The sequence below is a fragment of the Callorhinus ursinus genome, unplaced genomic scaffold, assembly GCF_003265705.2.
Source record: "Callorhinus ursinus isolate GAN/ISIS: 27379988/994484 unplaced genomic scaffold, GSC_fseal_2.0 scaffold32, whole genome shotgun sequence".
Lineage (NCBI taxonomy): Eukaryota > Metazoa > Chordata > Mammalia > Carnivora > Otariidae > Callorhinus > Callorhinus ursinus.
The window spans coordinates 11,569,876-11,591,993 of NW_027397094.1; the positions used below are offsets into that span (position 1 = coordinate 11,569,876).

At 42.6% G+C, this 22,118-nt stretch overlaps 1 protein-coding gene across 5 annotated transcripts in view; it reads right to left on the bottom strand.

The window, feature by feature from the left end:
• Nucleotides 1–15,950: 15,950 nt before the first annotated feature.
• The window catches only part of ACTN2 (actinin alpha 2), a 64,649-nt gene continuing 58,481 nt past the window's right edge, over nucleotides 15,951–22,118 (bottom strand). For all 5 annotated transcript variants that reach the window (XM_025850760.2, XM_025850761.2, XM_073879010.1 and 2 more), the window contains 5 exons: nucleotides 21,395–21,574; nucleotides 20,612–20,758; nucleotides 18,597–18,662; nucleotides 17,639–17,797; nucleotides 15,951–16,180 (listed from right to left, as the gene is read on the bottom strand). In XM_025850760.2, coding sequence (XP_025706545.1) covers nucleotides 16,022–16,180; nucleotides 17,639–17,797; nucleotides 18,597–18,662; nucleotides 20,612–20,758; nucleotides 21,395–21,574 — 711 coding nt within the window. In that variant the 3' untranslated portion in view covers nucleotides 15,951–16,021. The remainder of the gene's footprint in view (nucleotides 16,181–17,638; nucleotides 17,798–18,596; nucleotides 18,663–20,611; nucleotides 20,759–21,394; nucleotides 21,575–22,118) is intronic.

The following is a 22,118-nucleotide window of genomic DNA, read 5'->3' on the forward strand; positions in this document are numbered from 1 at the left end:
CTCTCTCTCTCTCTCTCTCTCTCTCTCTCTCTCTCTCTCTCTCTCTCGCCCTCTCACTCTCTCAAATAAATAAATATTAAAATATAGATATAATTTTTTAAAATTTCCAATTGTTGAAATCCTATGAATTGTTGGTGTTATTATTTGTTTTGTTTAACAAATATTTGTTGACACTGGCCAGGCACTGGGGCTAAAGTAATGAGACAGACCCAGGTCCTGCAGCCTAGAGCCTAGGAAGAATGATAATCACATATATCATTATAAAGCAAGATTAGTGCCATGGAGGAGGATCTCCATAAGCTAGGTGCTCTTATTACCCTTGTTTCACGATGAAAAAACCAAGGGAAAGAGAATTTGGCTGGTCAGAGTGCAGTCGTAATTGATCACGTTACAGATTTCTTTGTACCTTCTCCACTTGCTTTGCTTTACTGATTAACCCAAAAGAAAAGGAAAAGAAAGAAGAGAGAGAACTTAAACAACTTGCCCAAGGTCACATTTCCAGGGAACGCAGCTGGTTCTCAAACCTGGAAAAACTGGTTTCAGTATTCCTACACTCTGTCACTAAGCCAAGACTTCCCTGTGGGCAGCCCTTTCCCCAGAAAACTGGATGTCCCAAATTGCTTATAATCTCAGCTGTCACTCATCACTCAGATGCGCTGGCCCTCATTTACAATAAATATAACATGGGTTTATAAAATGTTACCACTTTCTTAGTAGTTAAATAAATGCCATCCTCATTCCTGAAACCCTGAAATTTTAAATATGCTACATTTTCAATGGGAGATACTCGTACGTGGCTTTTGGGGCCAGATAAAAATTTAATGTTCAAAGGAAGATCATAAACATCATCCCCAGAGTGTTAGTACAAGACCTTCCTGAGTTCTGGAAGGTCAGGTACCTTGCCTGCTACCCTGTCTGCCCTTTTGCCTTGCATACTTAAGTCTTTTATTCAGTTTAAGAAAGTCTTTTTTTTTTTTAAGATTTTATTTATTTGAGAGACAGAGAGCACAAGTGGAGAGAGGGTCAGAAGGCGAGGGAGCAGCAGGATCCAGCAGGGAGCCGTATTCCCGGGACTCCGGGATCATGACCTGAGCTGAAGGCAGGCGCTTAACCACCTGAGCCACCCAGGGGCCCCAAGAAAGTCTTATTTAAGTACAGACTTTTTCTGGCTTGGTCCTAACTACATCTACAGCAACATCTAGTACCTGGGCACACAGTGGTAAGTGAATACATGTTTGTAAGAATACATTACTGGGTCATGCATGGCTGGTTCAGTTGGTAGAACATGAGACTCTCGATCTCGGGGTTGTAAATTTGAGCCCCACATTGAGTGTAGACATTCCTTAAAAATAAAATCTTAAAAAAAAAAAGAATAAATTCCTGGAGAAACATGGCAGTCGCCATTTTTCAGACCTTATCAAATGAACACTGCTAGCTCAAATTTCACAGCAGACTCTAGAAAAGGCACAGAGAGAATTTTGTGTGCTTGTTTTTGTTTTTACCAGGGTATCACTTGAAAGCTATAATCATTCTCTAAAACTGGAGATACGATTCTTTTGTTTTCCAATGGTAAGATAAATCTCACGGGGTTAATAATAAAGCAAAATAATCCCCGGATGAAGGTGACTATAATTTAATGAAAGGCGATAATCCTGGTAGAGAAACACCGTGTTCCTCAGAAAATGGGGGGAATTGGGTGTGGCTGAGTATGGGTGAGGAATGGAGGCACAGAGAAGGAACTCGGGAATGTCCACCTTGCTAGTGGGCTCTTTACCCTTGTTTCTGGTACAGTGGGTATGTATACTAGAGATCACACCTCCGGCTGTCATGGTTTGACAACACTAACCTTCAGAGTCATCTAACTATTGCCTGGTGACCAACTAGTCCTTCTCTGCGGACAGACAACCATGCTGGGATAGTTCTTTCCATTTTAAGGAGGACAATAAGGGCACCTGGGTGGCTCCGTTGTGAAGCGTCTGCCTTCAGCTCCAGTCATGATCCCAGAGTCCTGCATCAGGCTCCCCACCCAGTGGGGAGTCTGCTTCTCCCTCTCCCTCTCCCTCTGCCCACCGCTCCCCCTGCTTGTGGTCTCTCTCTCTGTCAAATAAATAAAGAAAATTAAAGAAATAATAAAATAAAAAAATAAAGTAGAACAATAGTATACCTGGTAGGTGATTGAGAATATCCATGTGTAAGTATCATGTACTTCTAATAATATTTGGGGTAGCTTTCCACTTGGATGACCCTTTGGTGTCAAGGACCTTGATATAAAGTCCTTATTAAAGCCATTAATTTGGAGCCTCTCAAAAATGAAATATTGCCTGAAAACATCACGCAATCTATGTTTTTCTTCAAGTAAATATTTAATCAACAATCACTTATTCATTCTATGTGTCAAACATTTCAATTTACATTGCAGGGTTAATTCGGTAGTGTGTTGAATCTTGGGATTTTTTTTTCTAGGAGCTAATTTAATTTCAAAGAAATTGAAACCTATGGCATTATTCAGGCTATCAAAATGTATAATTAATGTTGATAGCAGAGCCTTAAAAAATTCAATAAAACAAGTACTAATTAAGTGCTGGAAGTAGATAGGTACTATGTCAGGGGCTTTGGGGGAAAACAGAGATGTTCAAAATAGGATTTCTAGGGGCGCCTGGGTGCCTCAGTCGGTTAAGCGTCTGCCTTCAGCTCAGGTTATGATCCCAGGGTCGTGGGATTGAGCCCCCTGCTGGGCTCCCTGCTCAGCGGGGAGTCTGCTTCTCCCTCTCCCTCTGCTGGCTTGCTCTCTCAAATAAATAAATAAAATCTTCAAAATAGGATTTTTACCCCAAAGATCCTGCAGTATAGATGAAGACAGATTATAAATGAATAAGACAAAGCAGAAACGGCATAAGGGAAATACAAATGAAAAGCTCCCGACTAGAGGAAAGGAAGACGTTCATTCAAAATATAAAGAACTGATGCCCGATGTGATGGTATTGGGAGGTGGGGCCTTTGGACGGTGCTTAGATTATAAGAGTAGAACCCTCGTGAATGGGATAGGGCTCTTATAAAAGAGGCCCAAGACAGCTTCCTTGGAAAAGGGTATTCCTTGGTCACAAGAAATTGAAGAAGGGCACATAGATGTTCAAAACTCTGCCATAGGTAACATGTCTTTCTACTGCTCATATGCTTGAATGGCTGGCTGATTACCTATGAAATTCTTGAATCACAACCTTTTCCCCTCAAAACCGACTTTTTTAAACAGCTCTACTGAGATATAATTCAGATACCATGCAATTCACTTATTTAAGGCATACAATTCAATGGGTTTTGGTATATTACATTATCAATTTTTTAAAATTGCTTTACAGGCTCCATAGCTCAGTGGTTAGAGCACTGGTCTTGTAAAATTGTGTTATAATATATAACAAAATTTGCCATTTTAACCTTTTTTTTAAGGATACAATTTAGTGGCATGGATTACAGTCACAGGATTGGGCAACCATCACCATTGTATACTTCCAAAACTTTTTCACCATCCCAAACAGAAAGTTTATAATAATTAAGCAGTAACTCCCCATTCCTCCTCATCCCAGTCCCTGGTAACCTATAATCTGCTTTCTGTCTCTATGAATTTGACTACTCTAGGTACCTCATGTAAATGGAATTATATTTGTCCTTTATGTATCTGAGTTATTTCATTTAGCATAATGTTTTCAAGGTTCACCCACATTGTAGCATATATTGGAGCTTTGTTCCTTTTTAAGGCCAAATAGTATTCCATTGTATGAATACACCACATATTGTTTATCCATTCATCTGTTCATGGACACGTGGATAGTTTCCACCTTTTAACCGTTGTGACTAATGCTACAATGAACACCGGCAGACAAGTATTTGCTCCAAGCCCTGCTTTCAACCTTTTGGGTATATACTTGGGAACTGGAAATGCTAGACCTTATGGTAATTCTACGTTTAGCTTTCTGAGGAACTTCCCAACTGTTTTCCATAGTGGCTGCCACATTTTACATTCCGACCAGCAATGTAGAAAGATTCTAATTTCTCTGCATCCTTGCCAACACTTGTCATTTTTCATCTTATTGATAATAGCCATCTTAATAGGCATAACATGTTATCTCATTGTGGTTTTGGTTTGCATTTCTCTTAAGATTAGTAATGCTGAACAACCTTCCTGTGCTTATTGGCCATTCATCTATCTTCTTTGGAGAAATGTCTACTTAAATCCTTTGCCCATTTTTGAATTGGGTTGTTTATTTTTGTTGTATTATTTATATTTATATTTATATATTCTGGATATTAATCCCTTATCAGATGCATCGTTTGTGTGGGTTTTCACTCTCTTGATAGTGTCCCTTGAGGCACAAAAGTTTTTAGTTTTGTTGAAGTCCAATTTATGTATGTTTTCATTTTATGACTTGTGCTCTTGGTGCCATATCCATGAAATCATTGCTAAATCCAATGGCATGAACATTTTCCCCTATGTTCCCTATGTTTTCTTCCAAGATTTTTGTAGTTTTAGCTATACGGATTAGGCCTCTCATTCATTTTGAGTTAATTTTTGCATATGGTGTGACAGAAGTGTCCAAATTTATTTTTTGCATGTGAAATCCAAATTTTCCCACCATAATTTGTTGAAAACTTTTCTTTCCCTATTGAATGGTCTTGGCATCCTTGTCAGAAATCAATTAACCATACATGTGAGGGTTTATTCTTGGGTTCTGTAGTTTATTCTATTGGCCTAAATGTTTATCCTTGTGCCAGTACCACACCGTTTAGCTTTGTAGTACATTTTGAAATCAGGAAATGTGAGTCCTTCAACTTTGTTCTTTTTTCTCAAGGTAATTTGGTTACTTGAGGTTCCTTGAGATTTCAGATGAATTTTAGGGTGAGTTTTTCTGTTTCTATAAAAATGCCATTGGGATTTTAATACAGATTGCATTGAATCTCTACATAGTTTTAGGTAGTATTGACATTTAACAATATTTCAATTCATGGATGTGTGTTATCTTTCCATTTCTTACAGCAGTGTCTCGTAGTTTTCAGTGTGCAAGCCTTTTGCCTCCTTGATTAAATCGATTCCTAAGTATTTTATTCTGTTCAATGCTATGGCAAATGGAATCATTTCATAAGTTCCTTTTTAGATTGTTCACCGCAAATGTATAGAAATACAACTGATTTGGGGGTGTTGATTTTGTATTTGAATCCTTACTGAATTCATTTATTGCCTCTATTTTTGCATGTGTGAATTCTTTAGGGTTTTCTACATAGAAGATTGTGTCATCTGTGAACAGAGATCAACTTACTTTCTTACCAGTTTAGATGTGTTTTATTTCTTTTTTTGCCTAGTTGCTCTGGCTAGAACTTCCAGTACTACATTGAATAGCAGTGATGAAAGCAGACATCCTTGCCTTGTTCCTGATCTTGGAGGAAAAGCTTTCAGCCTTTCACCATTGAATATGATGTTAGCTGTGAGTTTTTTATTTCATATGGTCTTTATCATCTTGAGGAAGTACCCTACTGTTTCTATTTTAATAAGTGTTTTTATCATGTAAGGGTGTTAAATATTATCATATTCTTTTTCCAGCTCAATTCAGACAATCATGGGTTTGTTTGTTTTTTTTTTCCCCCTTCTTTGTGCACATTAGACAAAAAAGATAAAACTAGGCAGGGACCCTAAACTGAGTGGTTTCAAACTCAGATTGGATGACTCTGTGGAGGTTTCTCTGCCCTTCTGCCTCTCTGCCTTAGGCCAGGCCCTTATCTCACACTTGAACTCTTACAACCACCTTCTCAAAATATGTCTTCATTTTAATGTCAGCGGATCTTGGAATGATTGTTACTAGCATACATGAAAGAATTTTCTGTCTTAAAACTGCCTAGCACTCTATGGGGGGTGGAGGTGGGTGCTGCTGGCCTTTCTCAGGCTCTCTCCCAGTCGCTCCATCTGCACACTGCTCACTGTCTGACCAATCCTCCTAACACCCCCTCTCAGCAGGCCTCTCCTTCATTTACCAGTCGGCCCTCCTCATTTCTGGCCACAACTAACCTTGAGGAAATTGGCAGTGAGCAGTGAGCTCTGGAGTATACATCCTTTCTGTTGCACCAATGAGCTGCCCTGGAGACAGCCATCAGTAAGGAGCCATGGTCTCTGGGAAATACTGGGCGGCCCAAGCCCCGGAACAGAGGGAGGCAGTCAAGTCTTGAATAGTGGCAGGCATTGGCATAAAGCAGGTGCAAGCACTGACTGTGGCCATGTATCCTGTGCCAAAGAAAACATACTTAGAAGAAGCTTAGACATCATTCATTCAATGAAGATTTATTGAATGCCTATTTTATGCAAGCACTGTGATAAGCAGTAAGGATTAAGAGAAATAAGGCATGGCCCCTGTCTTTAAAAACTTGTGGTCGGTCTGCTGGGGATAAAGAACTTCCAATTCAGTGATCTCATTGGACACTGGACTTTTAATGAAAGACTACTGGGTTGCATTGTCTGAGAGACCTGGTTGTTCCTGATCTCCAGGCTCTAGGTAACCTGTTTCATTTTTAACCTCATAATAATCTCGAATGTGTACATATGTTAGGACATAAATATATTGTTTAGTGTTTAAATCTAGAGTCTTAAGGGCTTTCATACATCTGAAGCAAACAGTCTGCTTCTTATATATTTATTGCTTAAATGAATACTCCAGCAGGCCGGGGAATTATCTGGTTTTGCAAATTTCATACATATTTCCATTTAATATTTTATCTATCTATCTTTCCCTGAACCGTTCAGTATGGAACATCTCATGCATCACACAGAATTGGGTGATTCAGACACCCGGCCTGGTGGGGAAAAAGTGTGGATTTTTTGAAAAAGAAGAATGGCTCTTACAGTCCACCCTGGCAGGAAATGGAATGTGGCCTATGTGTGGTGTTAGAATCAGATTCAGAATTGCCTACCCTCAAAATTCATCTTGGGGTAATGGATAAGAATAGTTCTGGAAGTCCCAACTCTGCTAGCTGGGCAATCACAGTCATTTAACCACGGTGGGCTTAATTTTCTGCAGAATGAAGATAATAATTAATTCAACGGGACCGCTGTGAGGAGCAGCTGTGAAAATGGGTGTCACTTTTCTTCTCTGAGACTCATTTCTACCAAATGAAGGAATTTGGATGAGATTATCTCTGGGCCATAATTTCCTGAAATCTTGTTTATAACTTTAAATGGGTATTTCCCAAAGCATGTTTCACAAGAGGATTTTAGGTATGTGACAGGTATGTGACAGAACAGTCCTTGTTTTAACAGTCCTTGTCTGGTGGCAGACAAGGAAGAGTTGACCAAAGGGCCAGCACTGTTCAGGGTATATGCCTGAGGCCTGCCGTCAGATTTGCTGGGTCTCACAAATCCTCAGCTGCCTGTCAAGACTCTACCCACAGCCTTTCATGAGTATCAAAAGTAAGTGGGGTGATGAATGGTTGGCATTATGATAACCACTTGGGGGCCGTCAGATATAGGAAGAAACAGCAATAAAAGTTTAATTCCATAGCAACAACTTGGTGCCCATAGAGCTCCCCACTGGGATTCAGATGTGTAGATTCCCTTCAGCACGTGAACTTCTGGAGGAATCCTAAAGTAGACCCCTCAGCTGGAGAGGGGAGAGAGCTGGGGCCGGGACTGCCGTGTGGACCCCAGGCCCGAGGCCCACTGCACTTTAAGGAGGGAACAGGCAGTAGCCTTAACACTTGTGGCTGATGTCTTGGGCTCAGAAGCACTGTGGTAGCAAGAGTACAATGGGAGTGGCAGGCCGAGCTGTATGTGGTATGACGTGCCAATATAACCAGCATCCCAAACACACTGGGTGATCAGGGACCAAAAAAATAAAATGGTGAGGAGCGAGGCAAGGTTGACCAGCAGCCTTTCCCCACTGACGCCATCTTCTCATAAGAAAGTGACGTCATAACAGAAGATCCGAGTGGAAGATAAGACGTTTGGCACGCTTATCCTTCAAGATCCATATCACATAGTCTCTTTTGATAAAACAAACAACGTTCTCAAAAGAGAAGAGAGATTATTATCTGAAAGAGAATAAATGGATGGGTAGGGACAGGAGAAAGACAAAGAACCTTAGCCCCAGAGATAAAAGCATTCTGTGTCAGCAAAACTGCCTACATTCACTCTGACGGGAAAGAGTCAGAGGGGCGTTGGGTGGTAAAACCGTGTAGAAAAGAGAGGAAAAAAGCATGTGAAAACAAAAAATGTCTGAAAATTGTGCTTAAAATTATATGCAGTGGTCGTAAAATGAACGAGTAAATGGGTGGACTGAATGAATGGATGTGTTTAATTTGGTACAAATGTCACTATCTTCCATTATTAAATATATATAAAGATGAGTTGACAGAAAAAAATGTGAAAATGTTTAGTAGAATCTAAAACACCGTCACTAGGGGCACCTGGGTGGCTCAGTTGGTTAAGCGTTTGCCTTTGACTCAGGTCATGATTTCAGGGTCCTGGGATTGAGCCCCAAGTTGGGCTCCCAGCTCAGTGGGGAGTCTGTTTGTTCTCCCTCTGCCCCTTCCCCCACTCATGCTCCTGCATGCTCTCTCAAATAAGTAAGATCTTTAAAAATAAAATAAAATAAATACCATAAATATAGCTGTGCAACCAGGTCAGGAAACTGTCAAGGTTCCTATTGTATTATTTGGGGTAAAGTTAAGCCACTAAAATAGAGATCCTAAATACAGTGGCTTAAAGCATATACAGTTGACCCTTGAACAACATGGCGATTAAGGGCACCAACCCCCCACCCAGTGCAGTTGAAAACCTGCATAGAACTTTTGACTCCCCGCAAACGTCACTACTAATAGCCTACTGTCTACTGGATAACCGATAACAGTTGATTAATACGTATTTGTATGTTACATGCATTATGTACTGTATTCTTACAATAAAGTAAGCCAGAGAAAAGAAAATGTTATTAAGAAAATCATAAGGAAAACACATTTATAGTACTGTACCGTATTTATGTATATTTTTAAAAACCCTGCATATAAATGGACCCATGCAGTTCAAACGGGTATGTTTAAGGGTCAAATGTACAAGTGTGTTTCTTTCCCTATGGCAGTCTTGAGGTGAGCAGCCCACATCACTGGGGCAAATCTGTCACACAGGAACCCAGATGTCTTCTCGCCAGTAGCATTCCATCCTTTGGACTTAAAAACTGACTGTTGGTGACGCTTGCTGTCTTTCTCTTACAGACTCCTTGTTTAGTCCGTTATACTCAGGAAGGGTTGGGGGCAATTGTTCATTTCAACACACCTTTGCCAGTATCTCTTTGAAAATGAAATGCTTTTATCATGTGCTTTAATTGTATTTCCGTCAAAACATCGGAGCTGCAGCTTTAGATAATTGAAAAAATGGAAAATGTCTCCATGGAACCCAATTACCAAATTCAGGCTAAATGGTTAACTACATCACTGTCATTAAAAAAATGACAGTAAAAATGTCTTACTTCCTGTCATAAAAAAAAATCAGACTTTATTCTTCCATTGAAATAAACTGTTAACACATTTTGAGCAATAGAATAAAAACCACTGAGAGAGAAAGGATGCAACAAATCCTGTAAAAGCAGTTAAGTCAAGATTAAAAGGCTGTGCTGCTAATAGAAATTGATCATTATGTAAATTTTTCTCACTTACTTATGCAACATAATATGTAGCTACAATTTTAAATTATTCCGGAAGCTAAAAGGAATGATACTCCTTTGATACATCTGTATCCTGAACTCTGGTGTTTGGAAACAAATACAAATCATGTATAAAATTAAGAAGTAATTCCATTAATTTTGTTAGACATACTGATCAAACTTTTTCCAAGTATTTAGTGAAAGACTTAGGATAGACTGCTAAAAATTAATTGGTCTGGTAGTTAGTATAGGTTTTATTTATTTATTTATTGCTAACATGAAATTACATACTAAATATATTTTTTTAAGATTCTATTTATTTATTTGACAGAGAGAGACGGCGAGAGAGGGAACACAGGCGGGGGAGTGGGAGAGGGAGAAGCAGGCTTCCCGTGGAGCAGGGAGCCCGATGCGGGGCTCGATCCCAGGACCCTGGGATCATGACCTGAGTCGAAGGCAGACGCTTAACTGACTGAGCCACCCAGGTGCCCCTAAATATTTTCTAAGATGAAGTAAGTTCAAGACTGCCACTGGAATATTTTATATGCCTGGATAATTATGTTTTTAAAAAATACCTTTTTGTGTAATACACACCACAGCTTAGAGAAGTCATGTAAAAAATGACCACAGGCTGGTGAAATTTGCAAACTGTGGTTGTCTCAGAAAACACTCCTGTGCTGGCCTCTGATGCTTTGGTTGCTTGGTGGTGCTTTTCTAACGAGCTAACTCATTCTAAGGATTATTCTTGAGTATAGCTGAAAAGAATTGCTTTTGCTTAAATACAAGACCAAAAAAGCACCATTTAGATGGTTAATCTTTCTTACTGATACTCTGATTTTCCTTTTTTACCCCATGAATGTATCTTTCCATTTATTTATGTCTTTTTAAATTTTTACCAAGTAACTATTGGTAGTACAAAATTTAGTTCAATGAATCATACACCTGAATGTAATGGTTAAAATTTCAAAAATCCTAGGGGTCCTGGGTGGTTCGGTTGGTTAAGCGTCTGCCTTCGGCTCAGGTCACGATCCCAGCGTCCTGGGATTGAGCCCCGTATCAGGGCTCCCTGCTCAGCAGGGGGTCTGTTTCTCCCTTTCACTTTGCCTCTCCCTCTCCCTTTGCTCATGCTCTCTCGTTCTCATATAAAATGTTTTTAAAAATTACAAAAATTCTTGGGGCGCAGGGGTGGCTCAGTCGTTAAGCGTCTGCCTTTGGCTCAGGTCATGATCCCAGGGTCCTGGGATCGAGCCCCGCATCGGGGCTCCCTGCTCCGCGGGAAGCCTGCTTCTCCCTCTCCCACTCGCCCATGCTTGTGTTCCTGCTCTCGCTGTGTCTCTCTCTGTAATTACAAAAATTCTAGAAGAAAACAGGAAAATTCTTAGTGACCCTATATTTAGCCAAGATTTCTTTAACAGGACACACAGAAAAAAAGTCCCAAACTATAAGATAAAACAACAAACTGGACATCACCCAACTTAAAATTATGTTCTTCTAAAGACACTACTCCAAAACTGAAAGGTAAGCCTCAGACTGGGGACGAACATTCCAATGCTCTGATTTTCCATCACCAATCTCCCTCATGAGTAGTTCAATAATTGAGGAACGGAAAAGGTGAGGTAAGTGAGGACCGGCATTACTGCCGCTCCCAATACTTTATAATGCACGTATCTGATTCCAGAATGTCCCCACAAGGGCCAGTGTGTTCCATCCCTAATGCTGTGGTTCACCTTCAGCAGGACAATGAATAAGACCGGAAAAGGCAGAAAGTTTCAGGGTTGGAAGCATGGTGCCTTGATTAAGAACCCCACTAAGGGATAAAGAATCCCTTCGTTGGAGCCCTGGAGATTTTTATACCCTGGGTCAGTGCACCTTAGATTTAGAATGGGTGAGGGGTGTGATTTTCTTGTGAGAAGTGGGAGAAGGGTGGTTCCACAAGCGAAAGTGACAAAGGAGATCCTGTGCTATTAGGAAGGAGTACATCGGGGAAGCTGAAGATCCAGAAATGCATTAAAAGCACCCATTTCCACCGAGCACTTGGACATCTTCACGTGCATGGGCACGCGTGCTGGAAGCCCGCTACTCTAAGTCACTCATTAGTTTGAATTCTTTCCTGCCCCTCTCTAGCCCAGCCATCGGCCTGATTATTTCCACCTTCTCTCTTTCCTGTGGGTGCTGTTCAATCACCCTCAAACACACGAGCATACAAACCTGTTCATTCAACGCTCACTACCTGCCCTGTGCTCACGGATGCACGGGTAACCCAAGTCCCTGCCCTCAGCCATCTCAGCACAGCTCTACCCCCAGGGCAGAGACCTCGAAGTAGGAGCAAGAACAAGCTCTGGAAGTAGAGGAGATTGAGGCTGTGAAGATTGGGCTAGTCTAGGGAAGGCCTCACAGAGGAGGAGACAGGCCTGGAAGGATGACAGATTTGCCCCCACCGGAGAAGAGCGAAGAAGCTGTCCAACATCTGAAACTCTTGAGTCAGTTGTTAGAAAGGATGACGTTTGGGAAATAACACCGTTCAGGGATGGGTGTGTATGAGGTGTGTGTGGGAACAGTGGCTAGAGATAAGGCTGGTTCCCTACGGGCACTCACTGTTATTAATGCACGGATTTCCTTGTATTTGTCTGCACATCCCATTGGCAACAGTCACGGAGCAGACCACAGAGTCCCGAGGCTCTGAAAAAGCCAGGGTGCTCAGCCTCAATGGCACTTTAGATTGATCGAGGGAAAAGACTAGTACCGTTGACTGGCGTCTCCCACCTCCACTGTGATCAAATATTCTGATCTGAGTGGTCTACGGTGGGGTCCACGCATCAGTAAGGTAATTTTGATGAGAGAGATTTTGATGAGGGCTGCCCTCCTTGGTTTTTGGCACTGTTCACCTAGGTAATTTTGAAACTATACACTTAAATGCTGACCATCATACCATTTCATTGTTCACACTGAGTATTCAAAAAGTCATTTTCTCTTTACAGTTGGTTTACATAGCTAATCTTTCTCCATCTCTGGTAGCTTGTCCTGTAAAGACACATCATGCCTTGGCTAGGGGTTCCCATTGGCAACTCACAACCACCTCCAGCTCCCAGTTTCAAAAGAATGATGGTCTGTCAGTTTCTCGAGGATGGAGTTATTAATGAACGCGTAATATCTCCTTTTCCGCTGGTTCCATGAAAATGTCCCAGACAGGACAGTATAATCCCTGCCCAGGCTGCTGGGTATTTAAGAAAGCTCAAGGACGCAGCTGGGCACACTCAATGCCTTCTTGTCAAATAATCCTGGGAAACTGGGGGTTGGGAGTGAATTTTTGTCAGCTTGTGGTAACAATTAGCAACTTCACCTTAAAGTGCAAGTTTTTAACTTTGTAGCATTTAGATTTGTGTCTTTTCACTTAAGGGCCCGAGGGAGATCATCTCCAGCTTCTTCATTCATGAACATACATGAGTCAGGTATGCAGCAAGAGAGAATACCAGGCCAAATGTACCCATCTCAAACTAAGTCCTTGCCTGGCATTTCTAGGTCACCAACCAGATGGTGCCGGAGTTTGGTTATTCTCATTTGACCCCTTTACCTTCCCAGTAAGAGCCTCTCTAAATCTTTTAAATTTTTTTATTCTGCCAATCCTTTCCTTTACCTCTAATCCAGTGGATTTCATTATTCTTTATTTTTTTTTAAAGATTTTATTTATTTATTCATGGGAGACAGAGGGAGAGAGAGAGAGGGAAAGAGAGAGAGGGAGAGAGAGAGGCAGAGGGAGAAGCAGGCTCCCAAGGAGCAGGGAGCCTGATGCGGGACTCGATCCCAGGACCCTGGGATCATAACCTGAGCTGAAGGCAGTCGCTTAACCATCTGAGCCACCCAGGTGCCCTCATTATTCTTTATTTTATTTTTAAGTAATCTCTATACCCAACATGGGGCTCGAACTCATGACCCCAACCAAGTTCCAGAGTCGCACACTCTACTGAGCCAGCCAGGAGCCCCTAAACCAGTGGTTTTCAATTAAGTGCTATTAGAATCCTCTATGGAGCTTTTAAAAAAAATATTTCAGATGTCTAGGTCTTAACCTAGACCTTCTTGACACTCTGGGATGAGGGCTGGATATGCACACATTTCAAAAAATACCTACTGTGCTTTCTGAAATGAGCTCCTAGGTAAAAATTCCTTCCTAATCCATTTAGTTTCCCCATCCATTCATCACTCACCTCTAACTGGGTCAACCTTAATTCCTCATCTCAAATTCACCCTTCACCCCACAAGCCCATCTCTGATTCTTCAAAGTGGGCAAATATTAGCTCCTATGAGACTTAAAATATGACGGAAATTTTAAGTGACGGAGTTTGTGGTTAACCAAAGAAACCGGTTATTGTTGGGAATAACAAAAAACAGAAATTCTTTTCTTTTTTCTTCTACAAATGAAGTTTAATTGATAATTCAGCTTCAGGAATAAAAATAACTTCTAAAAGGAGAGTATAAACATATGTTTATTAAGTGTTTTTCAGAGCTTACTCCTTCTCTTCACTTATCTGCATATAGTGCTGATCCATTCTCTTGCCTAAACGTCGTAAAGAAATTAAGATTTTAGGTAGATGAGCTACCTACTCCCATCCTAAAACACCACAAATCCCCCTGGTCGCCTCAAAGGCAGAATGACTTTCTAGTGTTTCCGTAATGTTTACGGCTGGAATATAGCACCTGCTTAAAATAAAATAGGGAGTCAGAGTTCACCCTAAACATGACCCCAGAAGTGTCTGGCATTAAACTCATGGACTCGGATATTTCACTGGAATTCGCAAACTACCACTACTTAATAAAATGAAGCACATTATGTTAAACTTATAAAGGTTGAGGGTTCTAAATGGGCCAGTGTAGTAAAAGCAGTTATAAATGGAAAATATCCCATTTCTGTTGCTAGAAGTCTATAAAAACCCGAGGAAAGAGACTGTAGGTAAGAAGCACATTACTGCCTTTTCTAGTAACACTTTAATTGCTGCTCGCAAATGTTTTTGTTTGTTTTGAATTCCTCTCCTGATCATCATTCAGGGCTAAGATATAAAGAGAATTCCTGCTTTATTCTCTACAAGCTGTCAACAAGATGGAAGAACAGAAGGGGCAGTTATGGCTACGGCAGCAGGAGCAGAAAAATGAATGAGCAATGACAAGACTGAAAGGATGCTGGGAGCACGTGGGGTGGCCACATGATGAGGCTTCAGATGCGGACAGAGCCATACTCAGATGTGTCGGGGTTCGCCAGCCAGTCACAGCGGCGAACGCACCCCACATGCTAGCAAGAACATCCAGTAATTCCTACTGCATCAAAGGACTTAGGAAATGAATTAGGAAAGAACTTACCTCTGCCCTGTTGGAGAAATAAGCTTTTCCTACGGTTTCCTACAAACTCCTTCTCCTTACCAGGTCACGAAACCACAGGCATAAAGAATGTTCTTCCTGGAGAGCTACAAGGGTCCCAGTCTCTGACCTGTCCCCTCTCAGGACTGCTACTACAGACACTTGTTTATATAAAAACAGAGCACTTCCATACGGAGAACCTGTGCTAACAAGCTCTAGAAAAAGCACAGAGACCTGGAACCAATAAATAATCCTAAAAAAACCCTCATTTTATTTAGTGCTTTTATCTTCCTCACTGGCAATTAAACTGACTTTTCCTATTTCCTGAGGCGGTCCCTACTGTGGAGGATCAGTAAGGCATTGAAGCCCACTAACTGACTACATTAATCCTAAATGATAAAGAGCTGACTATAATCTCTACTTAAAAGGTTTTCGAGACTAAAGATCTTTTGGGTAGTTGGTTTTTATTCCCTGGATAATATTAAATTCAAATATACCTAATCTTTGGATAAGCAAGAAAGTAAAACATAATATCTCAAACATACTGCGCTAGGGATAATCACATAAACATATTAAACACGAAGAATACTTTTAAAGTATCAAACGTTCACCTAATTAGTGATTCCCCCCCCCCAATCTTGAATCTTGGGTATTTTGAAATTTTCCATTTTTTTTTTTACTTTTCTTCTGTCCCTAGAGCCTCCTAATTTCACGCTGCTTGAGCCATCGGCTGTTTTATCAAAGAAACAAACAGAAACCTGATAATCTCACTGTATTCACCTACAAAAAATCCAGAAATAAAGAAACCTACTCATGAAACACGCTACCTCGGGCAACTGTAGAAACTTCATTTCAGCCATGTCACAATGCTGGCAACCTACTGAGCTGCAAACTATTTTTTCTCTCTCTTAACTTAATAAAGCTTGTCAAAGGTTCCAGGAAACCAACTGTGACTTCAGCTTTTATTGCGTTCTGATGGGATCAGTGATTACAGAGCCCCAGCATCACAGATCGCTCTCCCCATACAGGGCGGAGGAGAACGCGGTGTAATCCAGGGCGCCGGGCACACTGCCCGGACCAGAGTAGGCGGGCATCCTCTTGATGCAGTACTGGGCCTGATCCGGGGGCAGCTCTCGACGTAGCTCCTCTGCCAAGATGTACGGCTGGAAAAAACACACACAAGGGTTTGTAAGCTCAATCGCAGAACACGCTGGAATATAAACGGTTTTAATCCTTACACATGCCTTGCATTTGTTTAATTTAAATAGAGGACGAAAGGCAGGGGGTCTAATGGGCATGGGGGGAGAGGACCAACAGAAGGCTGTGCTTCACTGCTAAGAGCAAATCTGCAAGGTGATTTGTCTTGGGGCCAGCAGGAAATTTAATAGGGCTTCATAAAGGCAGAGGGAGGACTATCATCAATATTTCTCCAACTGAGCCATCATGCAAGTGAAAAATACTATGACCCAAGAGTCATACTGGAAAGATAAAGGGATAGTTGGGGTTTATATCATATGCTGATGAGACTATAGGGACAGTTAACATGATCAACGTTTTCTTTTTTTTTTTAACGTATGTGATATGTGTTTTTAGAAAATGGAGTCATTTTTCTACTCAGGTTATTAAAAAGCTAATTTTGCCACCAGAGAAAACTTCTTTGTAAAGCAAGATAAAACTGACATTTAACAATGGAATGTACGTATTTTTTTAAATGTCGTATGTGCAACAGGAAAGAGGGTATTTCCGGTAAAACAGACCGGTTGGAAAATAGTGAAAATAAACAAATAGCAAATATGCTTAACTTATAGTAGGGTGTTTTTGGGGGGGGATGGGTGGGTTAGGTGAGCTTTGGTTTATTACCTCCTGATCAGATGGGCTCTCTCCCTATAGTACCCCCATCCTCAGGATAAGGGGCTAATTTTAAAACAAACATTATTGTTGTCAGGATAGTTTATCTTGTCTGATGCTGTAAGGTAATAAACACGGCTCTGCTGATGTTTCAACATGCTAAATTCTTCTTCCCTTTCAGCCAGAACACAGAGTAAAAGAATCCTATTCCACATTGAATTTATACCTACTAAGATGTTGTTACCGTTTGGAGAACGAGACCCGAAGATTCTGAACTTGCCGTTAAACTCCTACTTAATTTCTAGGCTACACATAATGCAAAGCTTGCCAACAGTTTAAATGACTGAATGGCTATATTTAACTTGGCTTCCATGGTTGGGCCCAAAGTCAGGGTCACCGATCCTTAAGAAAAGGTTCCCAGTTCCACAGTATCTGAATTGTGCAGTCTCTTCTTTGTGAGTCTCCCGAAACCAGAATGTAAAATGGAGTTTAACCAGTGAAACACACACCAAAAACTCTTCAAAATATGCACCGAGTTCCTTCTGTCAAACTCCCTGGGAGGCCCACACAAATGCTGGGAACAGAGTGTCTGTGTTTTCTCTGTTCTGTGTGGGCCATTGGTAGGTTGACTTGCGGCTTTCTGGATTCAATGCTGATGTGATACAAAATACACTAATATCAAAATGGTTTTTACTTGGCAACGCTGTTTCCTGCTTTACTAGAACAATGCCATGAGCTCCCACAAAAGCAGAAGGAAATCTGTCGCTGCAGACCTTATCAGAAGCCAGGATCCGGAAGGAGGCGATGACCTGCTCAGCCGTGTCGGTGTCGGCCGTCTCTCTCGTCATGAAGTCGATGAAGGACTGGAAGGTGACGGTGCCTTGTCCGTTGGGATCCACCAGGGTCATGATGCGCGCAAATTCAGCCTCGCCCTGAGGCAAGGTTGCAAAGACACACGTACTTCAACAAGACACAATCCTCAACAGCACCATTTCCCTTAACTCCTGACATGCCAATCCTGACGACCTGAAAACTTAAATGTTCCCTGCATTTCCCTTCAGTCTTTGGAACAGATTCCCCAGAGGGGGGACTTAAGTTTATTGCCATCAAATGATGTTACAAGTTACTGTAACATCAAGCCAGAAGCTCCCTGATGTCCGAATTCCTTCCTCTCTCTGTCCCATGTAGCCGTCAGGCCTGAACGTACTTCTGGAAGAGGAATTGGGAGAGAGCGAGGGAGAGGGGCCTTTCCTCTGACTACAACCAACAAGAGTAACATTGCTAAGGAGAAGGCAGTTCAGAACAGGGCTCTCGTGATTTTTATTTTAAGGGCCTGAAAAGAATCAAAGCAGCTCATGTTCAAAACACACATTAGTATCAGAGGGAAAAGCACTTTGAAAATCATCAGGTTACTAAAAGCCATTGAAGTGTATACACTTTATATGGGGAAACTACAGTCTGCAATAATGCTGTTTTAAAAACGGTTCATGTTTTCTACCTTCACTAGGAAAAAAAATCTGACCAATTACTGAATAACAAAATATGTTCTGGTTCTATGAAATGATTTTTATACAGCAGCAGGCAAACCTTCCAAGAAGGTCGCCCTATACAATGAAAGGGAACCGATCCCAGATGTGCTGTCATACTCGAAGCTAGTCATTTCCTGTAACATAAGCCCACACTCTAGAAAATATCCATCCAACCCTTGTAAAATTTTAGCTTTTGCCTTACCAAATCATAGCCCATGGAAATCAAGCAGGCTCTGAAATCATCATGATCCATCAGGCCGTTCTTCCTCTGCCGACAAATAAGAACAGAGACGCTGAGAAATAGGGACAACGCGAACAAGCGAACGGAACAGAATCCAGACAGGGGTCCCATGGAGCCCTGCCAAGGAGACGGGAAAGGTCCCCACCGACTGTTAAGGCGACGGAGCCAACACGGGGATGTTACAAAATAGTTTCTTAAAAAGGAAAAAGCAGGAAGGTGGGGGGAGATAACTACCAGGCAAAAATGACAGGAGACTACACATTCGCGAAAGCAGCCGAAAAAAAATCACCCAGGGCCCCGAGAATGACCCAGCAGGAACCAATGACTGCCACCTGCTGGTGACAGAGCCGGAGGTGTTGTGAGAAATTATCCCCACGCTCACGGCCCCAGGGGGTCCTCATTTGTGAAGCTCCCCCCAAACCACAGCACTCCTACAGCTCAGACCCACGGACCCCACAAGCAGTCTCAGGCTCGTGGGCCAGGATGGCGTGGCCCCTCCAGGCATCACGGCCCGCCCCCCCCGCCGCAAGTGCCACGGAGGCGTGCACAGGGCAGCGAGCAGGAAGGCCCACGCGGACAACCGCCATCACAGCTGAGAAAAGGCTAGGGCAGGACAAAGAGTGACCCCAGCTCTACGGACACCGAGGCGTTGACACAAAGCCCAAGACCTAACGTGCTGAGACCCTCTGCTCGCTTCCTCTCCCTGCCTCTGACCCTCCAGTCCATGCTCGCCGAGGCGGCCGCGCACATTTTCTGAAGCACAGCCACTGTCGTGTTCCGTCTATGCTCTAAAAGCTCCGGCAAAAGCCCCTCGGGGCACGTCTGCTGTGCCCTCTGCCGTTCCTACCCTCAGTATTCAACCAGAAGATGAAGCGAAATGGATCCGCATCCCTGACACCTCTCCCCAGGACTTCAAGTAAACTTCTTTTCCCCCCAAAACATATACTCCTTAATATTTAAACGCATTTTTTTTTAATTGGCAGGTTCTGCATTGTCCTCCTTTGGACTTCAGTTGCAAAAAACAATCTCATTATCTTGGATTCAGACAGCTGTGCCCATTCTTTATTACGTCTCAGGCCCCCATCAGAGGTCTACAGTCTGAACTCTCTTAACAGGTCCGAACCTGAGAATTTGCGGGGGGGTGGGGGGGGAGTCGTGAGGAGGGGCAGAGGGAGAGAGAGAATCTCAAGCAGGCTCCACGCCCAGCGCAAGCCTGACAGGGGACTTGATCTCACAACCTGCCCTGCCCAGAGGCATTTTGAGAACCGTTTACTGATAACTGTAAACCGTACACAACCTCCTGTACAGAGTAAGGGACTATCCTTTTTTTAGGGATATTTAGCAAATGGTATGTGGCCTTAGAAGTCACTTTTAGCCATATGATAAGCAAACTGGGAATCTTGTTATAAAGAATTGGTTCTACTTAATATGATTCAAATCAAAATCCCAGGTAACATTTTAAAAGCAGCACATTACTTTTTATATGCCTTTACCATGAAAACGGTCATCATTCTGTTGGTGCGTTTTCCTTAAAACATGTCACGAGTCCATTTTATTAATTTAAAAAATTAAATTTTACACGTCAAGACAGCAGGTTAAGCTTTCATTAGGTGCTTCACCTAAACAGTTACTTGGGAAAAGTACCTCAGGGCTTTGCATTTAAGTCTTTAGAAAAGATCTTAGTCCAACAACCACACCGCACGAGGGACACACTTTTCCTTCAAACAAATCTAGCTTTGCCATCGACTACAAAGGCATCCATCCGGCCACCTGCAGAACGCTGCCCACGAACCTTTACTTCGAGTCCCCGTGTGCAACGTCAGAGCCTAGCACTGCCTTTCTGGTGGCTGTTTTCCTTTGGTATTAATCATCCTGTTTCCCTGTAACATTTATAGGGCATTAAGACTTAAACTAAGAGCATGAATATTATTTCACATCCCCAGTGTCGCCTTTCGGGCAAGTCCAGGGAGACGTACCCTGTCGAAGTGGTTGAAGGAGGCCCTGAACTCATTCATCTGCTCCTGGGTGATGCCCTTGGCGTCTCTCGTCAGGATCTGGGTCTCCACTTCATTGATGGTTCTGGCGATGGTCGTCAGCAGCACCTCCCACCCGACACGAATGTGCTGCCCGAGGAAAAAGGAAATGGTCAGCTCTGGGTCCTGCCAGCACATCAGTTTTGCCCTCCTGATCTCCCTAACCAGAGGGCTTAGACCCAGAGGGAGAGAAACAGGGCTTACTCAACTCTGTTATTATGTATATTTTTTTCATTCTAATTTTTCACTCTTCCTAAGATTCCGCAGTGGGAAGCACTCAGACGTGACAGCGGGGTTCTCACAGGGGCGACCGGCACTTTGTAAATAAGATGTGCAATGGAGAGTCTATTTGTCACTGGAAATATCTTTCCATTTACTAAGTAGCAGGATGGGCCCTGGGTTACACCAGCCGGCTCCCAGGGGGAACAAATGGGGCCAAACTGGTAGAAAAGTGAACCGTTAGTTACTCCCCACGCGAGCGGCGCCATGAATTCACTGTCTTGCTAATGAGGATGATGACAGAGAAAACTAACACTTTCATAGCTCTTGACACAGTTCACAAAGCTTTTTCACGTACAGTGACAGGGAAGGCTTGAAGATCCCTTGCTTTCACGGTGTAGCACCTCCCACAGAAACAGAGACAAGTGGTGGTGGGGGACACCCTGAGAGGAGGTGAAAAATGGTCACAACCGGAAGCAAAGCCGCCCAGCCCATGGGGCGCTGTACCTCCATGGTGTAATTGGTGTGCTTGTTGTCAAAGACCAGGGCCTCCTGGATGAGCTGATGGTCTCCCTCCAGCTTGTCGATGTTGTTCTTATAGTTGATGATGTTGTGCTCATACTGCTTCAGCTGATTCATCTGGTCTTCCAGGGCCCCTGTGATCTGGATGGAGCTGCGGGCAATCTCCTGACAGAGGCAAAAAGAGGGAGGAAACCAGTGAGTTGGCCTCAGATGCTACGCTGGGGCTCGGCAGCCACCAGAGTGCCCCGATTTTCTCCCGTGAGGTGGGAGGCGGCAGTCCCAGAGCGTGACAGCGGCTTGGCGGGGGGTGGGGGCATCAACCAAGATCCAAAACAGCAAAGGAAGAAGAGTAGTAAGAGAAGAGTTATTTCTTCCTCAGCCGAAGATGGAAGCTTCCCTGGGTCAGAGCTGCCCCGTTCTGGAGGGGGCTGGGGGATGTTCTGCAAGAAAGAAGCTGCCAGACAGATTTAAGAGCACTGGCGCGTCAAAAGAATTTCCTGTATTTTTACAGGTTCTCCCTTTAGGAGAAAAGGTAACATTTTATCACCAAAAGAGAGGTTGGGAGAAACACAAGAAGGGCAATATATGTCTCTTGGCTGCTCTTAGTGATAAAATGAACCCAGAAATCAGTGTCATTCCATGATCACTTTTCTTTAAATGTTCTGAAAATGCAAAGCATTTGTGACTCTTCACATGTCCTCCCTAGGGA